The 10,612-nt window shown below is 38.2% G+C and overlaps 1 protein-coding gene across 2 annotated transcripts in view; it reads left to right on the top strand.

Annotated features, from left to right (window-relative positions):
* The first annotated feature begins 1,316 nt into the window (after positions 1-1,316).
* The window catches only part of LOC148867925 (uncharacterized), a 46,236-nt gene continuing 36,940 nt past the window's right edge, over positions 1,317-10,612 (top strand). Inside the window, exons 1-3 of one of the 2 annotated variants that reach the window (XM_088978513.1) lie at positions 1,445-1,569; positions 8,745-8,841; positions 9,498-9,578. In XM_088978513.1, coding sequence (XP_088834639.1) covers positions 9,507-9,578 — 72 coding nt within the window. In that variant the 5' untranslated portion in view covers positions 1,445-1,569; positions 8,745-8,841; positions 9,498-9,506. Of the gene's footprint in view, positions 1,570-8,744; positions 8,842-9,497; positions 9,579-10,612 lie in introns of both variants that reach the window. The other variant, XM_088978512.1, reaches the window with a different exon arrangement.

Here is a 10,612-nt window from a genome sequence, read left to right as displayed (position 1 = left end):
AAAACCAAACACTGAAATGTTAAATTTTTACACATTCCCATCCCATTCCAACCCATCCCACCCCATCTTTTCCCGTCCCACCCAAATCTTCCCATAAATCAAACGGAGCCTATGCTAATGCGTACATAGAAGCAAACAACAACCTAAACCAATTGCCAACGAATCAGGCAAAACAATTACTATGGATCCCTTCATTTGCTAATCATGTCAAGTTAAACTTTGATGCGGAAAATGCACATTTGGGTGCATAATGAGGGATGCGGATGGCAAAGATCTAAAGACTCATTGAGGTAAAATTGGTACCACTACCATCACAATAGGAAAAATGTGGGCTGCTCTTGAGGCGCACAAACTAGCTTCTCATCTTCAAAACTACTCTATTACCATAGAAGGAGACTCTCTCCTTGTAATTAACATTCTCAATGGTATATTGAAGGTCCCATGGCAATGTATGTCACTTCTTAATGAATGCAGTTCGAAGTTCTTCCTCAACTTTATTGTACAAGCACACACAGGGAAGGCAACACAGTAGCAAACTGGTTGGCCAACCATTGCGAAGAATTGGATGTTGATTGAAACTTTGGCTGTTGGGATTTTAGCTTTCTCCTTTTCTTGGATACAACAGGGAGGTCTCTTCCTTGCTAGTCCTAATCCCTTTTGTAGTATAAAAAAAAGAAAAAGAAAAGTAAAATTAAAATAAAATAGGATAAAATATAAGAACCTCCCCTAGGGTTTATGCCAATCATAAAAGCATTCCTCGAAATTTCATTTTAACAAAAGCTTCCCCTGTAGTTTTGAAAAATCTCGCAATTACATTCCTCCCATCATTTTCTGGCCAAAAAACATTGGCCTAATGCATTATTTTTTTGCAATATCCATTTTACCCTTATATCTATTAATTCGGATGGAAATTTATTAAAATACTCCAAAAAATCTAATTTTTAATTAAAAATGTCCATAGGTCAAATTAAAGAATAAAGTATTTTAATTTTATAAATTCATTATGATTGAGTGAAGTCTTAAAAGGGCAAATCTGACATTTTGTTGATTATATTAAAAGATTTCCGAACAAATAGTAAAGGAAATTCTGTAAAGGGAGGTATTGCAGGATTTTAAAACTACAGGGAAGGTGTTTATTAAAATGAAACTTTAAGGGAGATTTTTATGATTGTCAGAACCTCAGGGTAGGTTTTTATAATGCAAAATTCAAAAATCAAATGACTTGCAATGGTCTGCACATGAAAATTATCATATACATGTAAAACTAACGTGGAATCTTCTAATTGGACCCAGAGCCCGCTTCACAGCCGAGGGCGTTCAGCTAATCCGAACGCATCTCTTCACCGCCTGTCTCGCTCAATTATTTGTTCCGTTGAGAAGCGAAAGAAGAAGCAAATAAAAGGACCCGGGTATCGAAATCCACGATAAAATCTCAGCTGCTTCGTTTCGAGGAGAGCAACAAAAAAGTCACCGATCGATCAGATTCAGAAGGAAGAACGTCAGAAAAGCAAAAACAACATCGAAACAAGTCTCATCGCTAGTTGCTCGTTATTGTGCCCGAGAACAAAGGTAAGCGTTTCTCTCTTTCTTGTGCTCTATTTGATTATATTCTTTTTTAATTTTTGAAAGCCGAGAATATGTAAATTGAAATCTTTTCCAAAAGCCCCAGAGAGACAAAATAAAATAACAAAAAATAATTCCACTCTAACAAACGATTTGGCGACATACGTTTTAGGGTTTTGTATCAACTGCTAGGGTTTTGTTGTTTGAGGAACATATGCACGGTCCATAATTGGTGCTGCTTCGGTGTTAACGTAAAGCGTTCGGTATTTTACTCTTTTGTATAATGGATTAATAACCAGGTAGTTTTCTAGCTTGATTCCACCCTAGTCTCATTTTCTTGTAAATCTTTCAGGACTGTTTTCCAACACGACTTGTTTCTTTCTTGTGATTTCAAGAAAACTGGGTCTCACGAATAGTTTGAAAAAGCATTATTTCTTAAAGCAGGAAACACATAAAGGTTCTCTTCGTTGCATAATATTTGTTTCTTCTTTTTCTAAAAATGAAACTAGAACATTACTGGTTTGAAAAACACGATCTATAACACTGTGTCCAGTAAGGTGCGCGATATTCAGATCGACCATCGATTGAATATTAATTAACTTTTTTGTTTTTTTATTTTCGATTATACTTTGGACCCAAGTCCATTGACATGCGGTTTGGTATGCTATGATCTATCTGAGCTTTAAAGCAGCAGTTGTAAGGGGCTTCATGGGAGTTTTTGGTGTGACATACCGAATAGTAGTTAACATCAACCTTATGGGAATGGAAACATGTTTTCTTTTTGAAAGCATCTTTTTATTGTTTTTTTTTTCCTTTGATACAAACAATTATATGGTTCGGAGAACTCCCTACGAAGCAGGGAGAGAGAGGGAGTACACCCAACCGTAACGCCTATCAAATAGCAGGCGTTTTGAAGGTCGCTTAGTGGCAGGGCCGGAAGACTTGGAAGTGGACTGTTCATCTTCCCCAACTTTCCCTCTCTCTCCTCTCTCTCCCCCGATCTCTCTTCTTGCCCTTACCCTTAACAGCATCGGGATCTCCATTCTCCATTCTCAGTTATTACATTTCTGTGGTTCTTTCATCAAAGAATTCTACCTCCACGCAATGCATGCATCAGGAATATAAAAATACCAAAAACCTATTCTGAAAGGATCTTTGCTGGCTGTCTGTTATGCTTCAAAAAGATAACAAAATGTTGATAGACTAGGAGGGGCACTTGATCTGGGACTGGGAAGAATAAAAACTAAACGCTAGCTGGTGGTTGCTACACCCTCTAGTAACCCAGGACCTCTAGGAGTTAGTGGTCATTAATGGACCATTCTGCTAAGCTATTCATACACAATAAGGAAAAGATTTCTTGCCCTCCTTCAGAGTTCAGACATTGTTGCTAAATATATATATTCTTCAGACTGGACTGGGTTGATAGTTGAAGGGGATCATTATTTGTTAATGAGTAGTTAGTTGGTTTCCATTAAGGGCAAAAGGGCCTGGAGCAAAAGGCTTTGGCTTCCAAGATGAACTTCTCATTCAGATGGAATACCTAGATATGCCAACAACCTTCCAGACCAGTTAGCGAAAACAAGGGTGAATAGAAAGACATAAAGTTAATTGTGGGGAATGGGGATACCAAGTCTGGGTCTGCATCTGTGAACCTGCATGTAGTTCTGTAGTTCTTGGTCCTTAGGGGTTATGGGTCCTTATAACATATGTACTTGTCTGTCATCACTTGCACCAAGCTACCAGGAAATTGCTCTAACATGAATATCACTAGTCCAAAATTATAAATGCCAAGCGCAAAAATAGAATCAGCGCAAAGATTTTCAGGGGCTGTTACTATTGGATGTTAGTCTTAAACTCAAACGTGAGAGATGTTATATATGCATGGAATGTAGCATAGCCTTTGATCCATTGGGTTCAACATAGAATTTGTCAAGTGGTATACCAATATGAGCACTAGCAATGATAAAGTTCATCATTAAAAACCATGTTTGATGACTCTGGAGACTATAAGCATCTATCTGGTGATAGAGGATAAGCTTTGCCTTTTTAGCTGTTGATTTACTCACTTCGGATTTCTGGGTTCCGGGGCATCATAAAATTTAATGGATTCTCGATCGTATTGACCTTTTGATTTTATTTGGGAATCCTTTACACATACATGATGATCCAATAGGCGCACTTGGAAAGGATCGAAGTCAATGTTGGTGAAAGACTGGATGAAGTAATGGCTAAATTTGAATGGGTTCGGCTTTATCCAGATGCCAAATGCTTTCCGTATCTTAGGCGGTTAACTTTAGATCCCCTCTCGCCCCTGTGATAACGTTGTCGTGCAGGCTAAGCTTTCTAAGAACTTGAAGTTGGGCGATCTTCTCCATGATATGGGCGGACATTTGTTGTTGGGCTATCAAGCATTGTAGTTTCCCATGATTGCGGCATCGTTGATGACAACTATAGCCTATAGAGATGAGATTGAAGACAGGGAAGAGAAGAAAGGGAAGATGAGAAATGGGTTTCCTCCGTCCTTTCATTTCGGAGAGTTGGGAGAGAGAAAGAATGAGAGAGGACGGTGAGGGAGGGGAAAGGAAGAGAAGAAAGGGAAAACAATAGGTTAAATAGGTTTTAAGAGAAAAAGGACAAAAAAAGAAAATAGAAAAAGTTTAGTGGGATATTTTGGTAATTTTATGCATTTCGTCATTTGACTTAACGGTCAAGGGGGGTCTTTGTCTCATGGTCATAGTACAGGGGGTCTTTGTAATTTACCCTTTTAATAATATATTTTTGATCAATAACTATTCAATCTGTTAGGAGAAACCTAAAATAGAGGTATTTTTTATGAATCAAGCTGAACATGTTTTCATTTTGTATCGAGAAGATACAAATACAAGAAGCTCATTAAAAATGCATGCACAAGAATAGGTGATTTCTATGATGCAGGAAAGGTGTGATACCAGAGGAATTTTTATCAATCAGAAAACCTTGTGAATTTTGATGAATACCATATGTACTGATTGATTGGTTTTTAGTTTTAGAATCATGCCTTTTCAATATTATTGTTGGACTCACAAAAATATTATTATTTTTTTTTTTGTGTTTTTTTACTAATGTGCCATTTTCTAGAAACATGGGAAAGAAAAACTTTTATGTTAGTAAATACCCCCATTGTTTTTTTTTGATAGTAAATAGAAAACTTTATGGACAATGGCAGAATTAAGGTCGTATTTACCCCCATTGTATTTACATCAAGAATTAAAGTTGGAAATATTGTTAAACTACCGGGACTGATTGGTGGAAGGAGACTCTTTGCATGTTTGTGAAACTGCCTAACAAATATGGACAATGGAAGCTTAAAAATATTATGAGGGAAGTGTAAGGCAGTTAGTGCAAGAATTGAGGACTCAGTTCTTATAGACTCAAAAGGCAGCTAATAGTATGTCAAATTCTCTAGCAAAGCAAGAGTTGGATAGAGACTTAGAAAGCAATTGTATTAGGGGCTACTACTAGGGTCATTGGATCCACATGCTTAAACTATGGGCAAGAAAGCAACAGTTTTCTTAGGATTTTGGGGTGCTTGGCACATGATCCATTGTACATATTTTATTTTCTTTGATCACCAATTAAGAAAGTTGATAATGGGAGGAGAAGAAGAAATTATGTGGCCAAATTAGAAGTGGATGGGGAGGGAGTCACAAATGAAGATGAGATAGCAAAAGTGCTGGTGGATCATTTTAAACCAATTGTAGGGAAGCCTCTGAATAATAGACTAAGGTTGGAAGGTCTAGATTGGCCCAGGCTGTCTGAAGAGCAAGCAAGATGGTTAGAGAGGAGTTTTGAAGAAGAGGAAATTAGGCATGCAATGTTTTCAATGGATAGACCCAAAGTCCCTGGACTAGATGGCTTCACCATGTCTTTCTATCAAGATTGCTAGAATGTGGTAAGAGAATACCTTTGTGTTGTGTTTAAGGAATTTGAAGTTAATAGCAAAGTAAGCCTTGGTGTTAATGCCACTTTCATAGCTCTAATCCCTAAGATAAAAGAAGCAAAAAACCCTAAAGATTTTAGGCCGATTAGTTTGATGACTAGCATTTACAGGGAGCTATGATTAAAGTAGTGCTACCCTCCATCATTAGTCAAGCACAGGGAGCTTTCGTGCAAGGGAGACAAATAACAGATCAGATTCTAATAGTGAATGAATATGTGGAGGATATGAGAAAGTCCAGAAAGCAAGGATTTGTTTGTAAGTTGGATTTAGAAAAGGCCTATGATCTGGTGGATTGGAGCTTTTTATTAGAAATCCTAGGGTGTTGTGGGTTTGGAGTCAGATGGTGTAATTTGTTGTGGGTTTGGAGTCAGATGGTGTAATTGGATAAAGGGATGCATAAGTTTTTGCCATTTTTCGGTTTTGGTTAATTGGGTAGTCAAGGATTTTTTCCCAGCTCTTAGAGATTTAAGGCAAGGTGACCCCCTTTCCCCTTTCCTTTTTACCCTAGTTTTTAGTAGCTTGATCTCTAAGGCAGATAGGGAAGGTGTAGTGAGAGGACAGAGGATAGGAAGGAACGGGATTAGGGTGACCCACTTACAGTTTGCCAATTACCTAATAATCTTTTATGATGGGGGTGATAGGAGAACAATAAGTAATCTCAAGTCTTTGATAGAGTGCTTTGAGAGAGTATCAAATCTAAAAATAAATTTGGATAAGAGCTGTGTGGTGGGAGTGGATCTGGATGAGAGGACCCTTGAGTCGGTGGCTGAGTCTTTAGGTTGCCCTATTTCCTATTGGCCTTTACAGTATTTAGGTTTTCCTCTTGGAGCCAACCCTAAGGAGAGCACTTTTTGGGCCCCGGTTTTAGAAAAGTTTGAGAAAAGGTTAGCCTCGTGGACAAGGAACTATATTTCTTCAGGGGGTAGAGTTACCTTACTGAGAGCTTCCTTAGCAAATCTGCTGATCTATTATTTCTTTGTTTTTAGGATTCCGGTCAGGGAAGCCAAGAAACTAGAGAAATTAATGAGGAATTTTCTTTGGGAGCCAAGGGAGGAAAAATGATCACTTAATAAATTGGGGAAGTGTATAGGAGGAAAGAGGAAGGTGGATTGGGATTGGGGAGTTTAGTTTTGAAGAATAAAGCACTCTTAGGAAAATGGTTGTGGAGATGGCCCCTAGAATAGGAGAGGCTTTGGCATGAGGTGATAGCTAGCTTACATGGCAGTTTGGTTAATGGATGGGATGCAGGTGTATCGCGTCAAGCCACTCTGGCAACTCCTTGGAAAGCAATTCAGAATATTCTTCCTCTTTTCCTCAACTGTATCAGGTATGATGTCAATTTTGGTACTTCTGTTTTGTTCTGGGAAGACATCTGGGTGGGCAATACTGCCCTTAAGGACAGTTACCCTTCTCTCTATTCCATTTCTTGCTACAAGGGTAAAACAGTTTCTCATTTTCTTCCAACATCTAATTCTCCATCTTCCTTGAGTGTTGGGACTCTGGATTTTGTAGGGGTTTGAGGGATCATGAACTCTCTCATGTTTCAGACCTGTTGTTACTACTTGAAAGTGTTTTTCTGGACCTTTCCAGTTCTGATGTGAGGCTTTGGTCTCCAAACCAAAAAGGTTACTTCACATGTGCTTCCTTTTTTAAGTTCCTTTGCTCTCCCTCGAGACAAGTGGGCTTCCCAGCTAAGGAGATTTGGGCTAAACCTGTACCTCCTAAAATTATTATGTTCTGCTGGGTGGTTTTCTATAGGAAAATCAACACTTCAGACTTAATGCAGAAGAGAAGGCCTTCTATGTGTTTGTCTCCTAATTGGTGTGTACTTTGCCGGGCTAATGGTGAGGATTGCTCTCACTTACTTTTAACTTGTCATTTTTCTGCTGCTATTTGGGGTTGGATCTTTGCTTTGTTCGGTTGCAGATGGAATATGACCACAGCCATAGATCAGATCTTTGAATCTTCTTTCTTTGTGTGGCCCACAAAAACTGGTAAAACAATGTGGAGGAGCATTAGAGCTGCTGCTCTGTGGACAATTTGGGAAGAAAGAAATACGGAGATATTCCAAGAAAAGGAGAGAAATGTGCAGAATGTGAAGGATTGTATTTTGACCAGGGCAATCCACTGGCTGAGATCATCATATTCCTTCAAATTATATTCTTTTGATGACATGTGGAGGAACTGGAGGGCTGTGCTAGTAGCGGTAACAGAAAGAACAGGGTACCAGCTGTATGGGTACCTCCTTCAGCAGACTGGACAAAGCTGAATTTTGATGGTAGCAGTCAAGGAAATCCGGGGCCTTCAGGGATTGGTGGGTGCTGAGAGATGAAGATAGTAATATATTAGCTTTGTTCTCAGGCTCTGTGGGTATAGGAGACTATTAGAGCTGATCAGTTAGGAGTTCAAAATTTGATTATTGAAGGAGACTCCAAAGTTGTTGTTGGTTGGCTAAAAAATCCAGATTCAGTGATCTGGTGCTACAGGGGTATTATGAGGAAAGCTAAATGGTTCTCAAGGAACATGAATGTTATTTTTCAGTGGGTGGGTAGAACAGCTAACACCATAGTGGATGGGCTAGTTAAACAAGGGGTATCAAGGGAACAGTTTTTCTGGGCTGCTCTTTAAACTTTTTGTTACTAGTCTGATGTAGTACATTGTTGCTATTATGGAGAGGTACCAGCTCATGCCTCTCCTTTGGGAAGGCTGTATTGTAATATCTTATTGATTTTATTGAATAAAATTCAATCATTTATAAAAAAAAGTTGATAGTTACCTATAAAAAACATGTTTTCCCAAATTATTTTTCTTATTTTTTCTGTATTCTTGAATAATATGCAATTCGGGTTATCATCTAACTAACTATTACCCCTCGGGGCTCAGCACATTTTGGGCCTTGGTATGGTCTAGGGTCTAGATCTTGCTCTGATAGTAGGACACTGCTTATTTTTAGATGTGAATCAAAGGGTTGCAGAAGTGGCATATGGAGTTTCCAGTATCTGAACTTAATATAACATCCCCCTTTTGAAAGAGCTTTCATTGTTACCATATCTGAATTTTTTTAGTGTTTATTATTTGTATCATCATTAGTAATAACATTCTGTTCCGTGCTTTTATTTTTCAAGGTGATTTATGGGGACAAGCCGTATGTAATGTGTATCTTCTGTTCTATTTACTGTTTTACTCTTTGCTGATGCCCTAGCGAAGCAAGGGCTTTTAGGTCCAAGATGCTTGTTTGCGTATTAGTCCTTGTTCCCTGATCCTCTATTTGAAGTTTGATCCCTTCTGCTGTAGCAAAGGTAAACCTTTTAGTTATTGTTTGAAAAATTGGGGTGTAAAAAATAGCATGTAAATTCTTTTGTTCTAGAGTTTCAATGTTCTAGCTGAGGCCCTGGTTTCTCAAGTTCTATAATAATGGTTTTCCCCAAAAATGGGAGGTCAAATGTCAACAATAGTGCAGAATTCCAATAATGAAGATTTCTCCCCAAAAATGAGTGGCCAAATGTCATGAGATGCTACCTTTATGTTGTCATAAGGATGGTTTAAGGAAATGTTGACATCATGATAGTTGGTGTCTGGTTATATATAAATGAAGTAAAAGGAAATAGTAGAAAGGTGATTTTGTGTTCTGCTTGCTTGACTTATCCTTGGCATGGTATGCTGGCTGTACACACCTGTGCTTGATCATGGGTTGTTTTTTTACAGCTTATCATTGTGCTTGATTTATTTTCACCAAAACTTTTTTCCTATATGCTGGTGTACATATATACGAGACCATGAGTTTGATCATGTTGTAAATTGCACTGTTTGGTCTTGGGCAAACTAGGACTTGTTTGCTCAGAGTAGTATAGAGTTGCTTAGTTTCATGGTTCTTCATCTTTTTTACTTGTATTTATTTGTGGATGATATGCTGTATACGAGTTTTGATCCATTTATTGCTAATATTATTATGTAGGGAATCAAAATGGATAATAAATGGTACGATAGCAGACAAGAAACATGCACAGAAGATAAACGACCACGTAGAAGAGAGGAGGTATGCACTGTCTGAAGTCTGAACAATGAATGCACACGACATTTTTAATGAGAACCAATGCAATCTGCAACATTTCATTGATTTACTCTAACCCTCCTGTATGATTTTGCATAGCTTTATTTTTAATTGTCATTCACCTGAGTGATAAGTTTACAACATGAATATTGGTAATTGTCCTGATCACTTTTGCAATGGGCTAAGGATGATCAGTTCTTTTTTCCTTTTGGATGAATATGATACCCCACACCCCCGGTTTCAAAGTTGTCACAAGAGGCCATGAGACTGAAGACTCAATATTGATCAGAAATGAAATCATCAACTATTTCAGAGACTTATTCTCCTCGAATGGATGTTGGTTGGGGCTGCCTTGGAGGTGCGGAATGGGCCCAGACCCACTGAAGAAAATAAGTGTCGGTTGGGAAGGGAGTTCAGCATAGAACAAATCAAAGAAGCAGTTTTCTCCTTACATGAAGACTAGGAGAAAAAAGCGGTCCTCTTTCTCTTTTCTCTTTTTTCCCTAGTGGCTGATGTCTTAGAATCTTTTTTGTCAAAAGCAGTCTCATTGGACCTCATCCAAGGTTTTAAGGTAAGGGAAGAGAAAACTCCTCCAATATGTAGGTAGACGATACTATTATCTTTTTGGAAGCTTGAAAAGACTAACTTTTGAGTATGAAAAGGATTTGTAAGTGTTTTGAAGCAGTAGCTGATTTGAAAACTAATATTGGGAAGAGTAAGCTTCATTGCTATATCTTACCTCATCAGCTCCTAGTGGAATTCAAAGAAATTCTAGGGTATAATTTGGAGTAGTGGCCTATTAAGTACTTTGGGATGCCTTTGGAGGGAATCCAAAGTTTTTTGGTTTTGGGATCCGGTGATTGAGAAGAGAAAATTAGACACTGGGAAGGAAAACTATATCTCTAAATCTGGTAGATTAACCTTAATTAAGTCTGGGCTCTATAACCTTCCTACCTATTTCCTTTTACTGTTTAGAATGCTAAGGTTAGATGTAGGATTGAAAAGCTCTAAAGCGACTT

Source organism: Nelumbo lutea, chromosome 3, assembly GCF_056320005.1.
Source record: "Nelumbo lutea isolate HS-2025 chromosome 3, American lotus-T2T, whole genome shotgun sequence".
Classification (NCBI taxonomy): Eukaryota; Viridiplantae; Streptophyta; class Magnoliopsida; order Proteales; family Nelumbonaceae; genus Nelumbo; species Nelumbo lutea.
Note: the sequence above shows the minus strand (reverse complement) of the source record. Positions and strands in the feature narration are given on the sequence as shown.